The sequence below is a fragment of the Corvus moneduloides genome, chromosome 8 (assembly GCF_009650955.1).
Source record: "Corvus moneduloides isolate bCorMon1 chromosome 8, bCorMon1.pri, whole genome shotgun sequence".
Taxonomy (NCBI): Eukaryota; Metazoa; Chordata; class Aves; order Passeriformes; family Corvidae; genus Corvus; species Corvus moneduloides.
In genome coordinates, this window is record NC_045483.1 from 10,397,145 (window position 1) to 10,403,144 (window position 6,000).

General features: G+C 44.4%; 1 protein-coding gene across 4 annotated transcripts in view; it reads left to right on the plus strand.

The window, feature by feature from the left end:
• XPNPEP1 (X-prolyl aminopeptidase 1) overlaps positions 1 to 5,295 on the plus strand; it is a 31,598-nt gene extending 26,303 nt beyond the window's left edge. For all 4 annotated transcript variants that reach the window (XM_032116555.1, XM_032116557.1, XM_032116556.1 and 1 more), the window contains 5 exons: positions 565 to 634; positions 1,806 to 1,979; positions 2,828 to 2,904; positions 3,580 to 3,678; positions 4,733 to 5,295. In XM_032116555.1, the coding sequence (XP_031972446.1) occupies positions 565 to 634; positions 1,806 to 1,979; positions 2,828 to 2,904; positions 3,580 to 3,678; positions 4,733 to 4,861 (549 nt within the window). In that variant the 3' untranslated portion in view covers positions 4,862 to 5,295. The remainder of the gene's footprint in view (positions 1 to 564; positions 635 to 1,805; positions 1,980 to 2,827; positions 2,905 to 3,579; positions 3,679 to 4,732) is intronic.
• Positions 5,296 to 6,000: the final 705 nt, after the last annotated feature.

Sequence of the window (6,000 nt, forward strand, 5' to 3'; positions counted from 1 at the left end):
TAAGAAAATCAGCAAACTGAGGATAAACATTACTGGTTTGTCCAATACAGGAGCCAGGAGGGTGTAATTTAGTGCAAGGCTCAGTGTTTGATGCAAGGCTCCAGTCAGATTGTGCCTAGTGTACCATATGAAAAATCAGTCTCAGACTTACCTGAAAAGGTCTTTGTTGAAAATTCACCAATGTAATTTTGTTTATTTTAAATTGCTTCTTTAACTTTTTATTAGTCTTAACTAAAACTAATTTCATTATTATAGTTCACTTAGCCCAGGAAGTAAAAGTACAGCCACAAAGGACATCAGTCATGTAGATCAGATGAATGCTGCTGCTAAACCTGCAGTCTGAGTTTGTGATGCTCTCTCTGTAGTTACTGGAGAGGGATCTTCAGAGTGATTTAAATGTCTTTTACTCATGGTTTGCTTTGGCATTTCCAGCCACAGGAGACCACAAGCAAGTTTTTCCATATCTTTCACAATTTGCTACAAGATGCAGCCTTTCTTTCTCTTCTTGGGAAATACAAAGCTTTTTCTTTCCCTCTTTACTTATGGCACACATTTCTTTGACAGGAATGCTTCACATATGTCCTGAAGGGACATATAGCTGTGAGTGCAGCCATCTTCCCAAATGGAACCAAAGGTGGGTTGGTGAGTTGGAGTGTTTTGACCTCTGAAGAGCCATTAAGTGGTCTGAGAACAATGTTATGATTGACAGGTCTAGGCAGATTAGGCAGATGTTGATGTAACTGTCTGTTTCTGTCACAGCAGTTTGGATTCTGGATTGCTGATGCCTTTTCTCTCAGCATCAACCAGTGCTGAAAATTCTGAGGGGGAAGTCCAAAGGATATTGGAAGTGCTCTGGCTCTAGGGTGATAGTGACTTTCATCACTCAGTGGCACTCTTAACACATCTGTGACCTTTCTGTGCTTGGAGGTTGTCTTTATTCTTTACTAATGGCCCTATCAAAGTGAGAGGTCCCTTTCCAGCTTCATAAGGACTGGCTAATTCTCTTCCAGTTACTGTGGAATCTCTTATATCAGTGGGAAAATACTTGGGGAAAATGACACACAAAGGAGCTGTTTTGATTTTGTGCAGGAGAAGCTGTGACATACATCCACCTCTGGTGAATTTGTTACAGTTATTTTCTCCCTGATCATACCTTATACAAAACCACCTCTTTTTAGAGATTTCTTTAGTTTGCATTCTTGGGTAGGCAAGTTAAAAGTAGCTGCACGGTGCTATGAGAAACCCAAACTGAAACTGAAAGGTGTCTGAACTTGGATACATGGGTGTTCACATGCAGGCAACAGAAATTCTGTGCCCTCTGATTGAAACAATGTGAAATGGGTGGTCATCCAGGCAAGAAGCCTGGCTGATTAGTCCACCGAATACAATTGTCAGCTCTCCTATTTTCAGTTCAGTTAGTGCAGCTCCTTTTACGAAAGGTACTGAATTCTCTGTGGGACCTTTAACCATTAGATTATTTTCTGAAAATGCCAGTGGAACAAGCAGCAGTGCAATGTTTGTTACAGACCGTCTTCTCAAGACCTATGTAATGGAAGAGAGAGGGGCTCTTTAGCTGAGAAAGAGCCTGAATGTCACAATTGTCAAATCTGCCCCATAACTTCTAACCATCCAATGACTTGCTTTCTTTTGTTGGTGGTGGTGGAAACTTTTGATGGGGGTGCTGGTAGGTTTTTTTTGTTTGGTTTTTTTTTTTTTCATGTTTTTCAGGTTTGAACCTTCAGTGTTATTATCAGTGTCTCTGAGGGACCCTGACTTGATTGAATTCTCTCCTTGTCTGTCTACAGGTCACCTTCTAGACTCCTTTGCCCGCTCTGCCCTGTGGGACTGTGGCTTGGACTATCTGCATGGGACAGGACATGGAGTTGGCTCTTTCCTAAATGTACATGAGGGTCCTTGTGGCATTAGCTACAAAACCTTTGCAGACGAGCCCTTGGAGGCTGGAATGGTTGTCTCTGATGGTATTTAGCACTGGTGATTCTCTCTGGTCACTGGGGAGGGACCAAGCTCTTAAGGGACCTGCAGATGACAGGAAGGGTTGGATCAAAAGCTCTAGGCCTGCTTCCTCAGCTTGTTGTTTTAGTTGTCATTTAAGCTGTCTAGGTAAAGACCCTCACTTTAGCTTTTCACCTTCCATGAAGCACCTTTGCAGTGGGGTGCTGCAGGACTGCTTCCTGCTCTCTACAGCACAGGCCACAGAAGAGCTGTGCTGACCAGCTGGCCCTGGCATACTGTGGAAGAACTGGCTGCAGTACAAGGTGGACACCAAGCTTTCAGGAGCTGATCCTGTCTTTGCTATGGGCTATTTGAGGCAGCTGTTAAATCTTTGCATGCCTCATTCTTCCAGTAGTAAATTAACAGCCTGCTGGGGTTTGCTGAGAGACTTACATTCCTTCAGGGCTGCAAAGTCCTCTCAGGAAGTCAGGGGAACAGTCTCTAAAAGAGTGTTTTGAGGAAGGGGTTACCCACCTGCCTTTCATGAAGACATTAATATTTTCAGAGTTTCTGGTATTTGTATATAACACAAGAATTCTGTGCTCTCTCTTGAATTCCAAGGAGCTTCTGAAGCTTGAGGGCTGTCTGTCTTGTTTCTGCTCTCTTTGAGAACTTCTGCTGTCACCTTGCTCGGGGCTTCTGTGCGGGTTTATTTAGTAGCATCAGAAATTTGTTTGCCTCTGTGGTTGCCTGATGTCAAGATTGCTTAGTGACTTCAGTGGACTAAAGACATAGAGGGGAAGTTTGGCCATAGGGAATAAGAACTTGCAGAGTGCAGCAATGTGGCTTATTTAATTACTGTCTGTTTCTGCAGAGCCTGGCTATTACGAAGATGGGTCCTTTGGGATCCGAATAGAAAACGTTGTCCTCGTGATCCCTGCCGAAACCAAGGTGAATAACCTGTTCAAGATGCACCTTTCTCCATGACTTGCTGGTTATAAAACTTAAGAGTACTGGAACTTGAGGTGGGACCATGCTGCAGACAGTTAAAGCCTACTCGAGATTCCTGGTCTCCAAACCCCCACACTGGTGAACAGTGGTTCTAAGTTGCCCTTGTTAATGGGGGCACAGGAAACAGCTGCAGAGTTTCCATGGGTTGAAATGTGTGTGTGAGAGTTGTTTTAAATTGTTTTCTGTCTGTGTATTGAAGCATCTTTTCAGCCCCTTGGAGTCATTGCTGTAGAACTGGTTGACCTCAAGTTGTGATTTTCCTTTCTGGTAGAGAGTCCTCAGCAGCAGTAGAAACGAAACTACAGATCTTGACACTATAGTTGCCAGTCTGGCTGGTTATGCTTTTAGAAGTGCCAGACTGAAAATGATCATATAGTCATCAAGCTGAAGTCCTGTATGATTTTTGACCTTTAGAAAGGGACCACTGAAAGAAGTAACTAAGGTTTATATTGAGATTCTTTGCTTGAGCTGTAAGAAAAATGTTACTGTAAGTTGCTACCCTCTCATTTGAATGTTACCTGGGTTGTTCTGTAGTGATGACATAACCAAGGAGTAAGTATGATCCAGGTGGAGCTGTTTCTAAAACCATACAATCCGTTTGTCTTTCTGCTGCAGTACAATTTCAAAAACAGAGGGAGCCTGACTTTTGAACCCTTGACCCTGGTTCCAATCCAGATGAAAATGATTGATGTTAATTTGCTGACAGAAAAGGAGGTAAGTAAAACAGGTTTGCATCGCCTTCTTTACACTAGAACCAGCTTGTTCTGTTCTGTTTGCAAGAACCACTGGCCTTTGTTCCATTTCATAGATCCAGAGAGCAATCCTGAGCACTCTGACTTATTTTTAAGCTTGATCTACTTTGAAGTGAGGTGGTGAACTAAACGAGCTTTTCAGAGGTCCTTCCTATCTAAGTTATATGATGAGGGCAGTGAGGGTCCCACCAATTACGTCGTTTTGGTAGTTCCCTTAATATGATACGTGCTGCTATCATCTCTTTTCCTACTCCTGCCTTAATTTGCTTCTGGCAAATGTCTGTCTTATGATGCTGTTTCCCCAAGGACTATTGTGATGACTGTTCCATCTTGTCTCTATCTGCTTGTGACCAGTCCCATTCAGGCACACCCCATTGTTCAGTACATAGCAACTCTGAGCAGACTTCTCTGACACCTGCTCAGCAGCATTTATTTCCTGAACAGCTTCATACTCTAAGCTTTCTTTTTAAGTCTCCCACTACCTTCTCCATGGCATATTTCATCCTGTTTTTCTACCATACTCCTTATTTTACCTCAGCACGTTCTCCTCTTTGGAATGATAACCCTGTTTTGCATTTCTGTTTGCTGAGGAGGGTTGTGGAGGGTACCAAGATCTGCCCTAGGGTTACCTGTTCAGATCAATAGGGCAGCTTCTGCCTCAGGAGTGCATTGTCCAGTTACAATTTTGCAAAGCTGTTTATTAAACTGTGCCAAGGCAGCTATTCAGACTTGCTGGAGGCAGTGATTTGCAGAGACTTTACTTGTCAGCTGAATTGACTCTTGTCTCCTCTGAAAACCCAGGACAAATTGCTTCAGTTCCTACCCTTATCAAATTTACAAGTCACATCCATATAATAGAGATCTGAATCCTCTTCAGGACAGGATTCCAGCGCAGCCTAGCAGCTCAGACCCAAAGAGCACAAGGGCCTACCAATGTTTTTGGCTGTACGTAACTTGTAAGGTCACGAACTCTCTTCTGTGTGTGTGCTGACTGTCCTACCCCTCCCTTTCTCCAGTGTAACTGGGTGAACGAGTACCATCAGAAGTGCAGGGAAGTAGTTGGAGCAGAGCTGGAGAGGCAAGGCCGGCACGAAGCTCTTCAGTGGCTGCTCCGGGAGACGGAGCCTCTGGGCAGAGTTCAGTAGCACCACCATTGTCTGCGGTGTGTGGAACATCAGCACGGCTCCGTGTTCCCATCACCTGCGTCTTCTGGACCTTGGCACTACTGGGAGGACATTCTTCAATAAGCATTTGGAAATCAAGAAGGGATTTCATGTAGTGTTTCTTGCCCCACAACACGTGCGGGTAAGGTGGGGCTGAGGAGGGTTACTGTCTGAACAAGTCTTTTGGGGGAGGGATTGAGCATAGAAAACAAACAAAATAAATCAGCACGTTGCCTTTGAAACAGGGGTCTTATTTCAATAATGATTTTAAGAGGCAATACTGGAATATTTTATACTGTCTGGTTTTTCACTGTGAAAACTCAGTATTTTTGCATACTTGGGTTCCAGTTGCTAAGATGTTACCCACACAGCAGGACTGATTCTGAATAAAAGATTCCAATCTGCTGTTTGCTCCATCTGTCTTCTCTTGCAGTCAGTGATGTGTTGGGTTTGGCAGCTTGAAGAAGGACAGGAACCTCATCTTTCCACCTTTACGTGTGCATGCAGCTCAGACAGGGAAGAAATATGTATAGGACTGCCTGGTGCCAGGCACTGGGCAGAGGTTATGGAGAGAGCTGGCAGGAGCAGTCGGTTCTGCGTTGTAACAGGTCCTGGAAGGATATGGAGGCACTCGGCCGAGGTTTGTGTGTGCAGAGCGCCTGGGCCAGTACTTCTGTCTATTGTTATGTCTTACTGCGTGCTTGTTCAGCCCATGGCAGTGCAGGATGCGTGAGCAGTATCACGGAATTGCAGCTCTTCCTGGACACAAAGCAATTAGTAAGTTAAAATAAATAAATATGCCCACAATGGACAAAGGCCGAACTCTGCGGTGGGGTCAGTCGGCGCGGCCGGGCCGGGCAGGGCGCAGGGACACCCGGTGGCCGAGCCACGTACTGCGGGCTGAGCGCTTTCCTCGGGCATTGAAGCTTTCACTGCAAGTGTTTGATCGAAACTCAGCTTCAATATCGGATATTAAGAGAACAATCGGGTAACAGCAACTTAAATTCCTGATACTTCAAAGAAATTTTCAGAGCAAGTGGAAATGTTTGTTTATGTAGTTTTCTTTCCCTCTCCCCACAAGAATTTCTGAGGGAAAAACGAACCTCTGTTAAATGGCATGA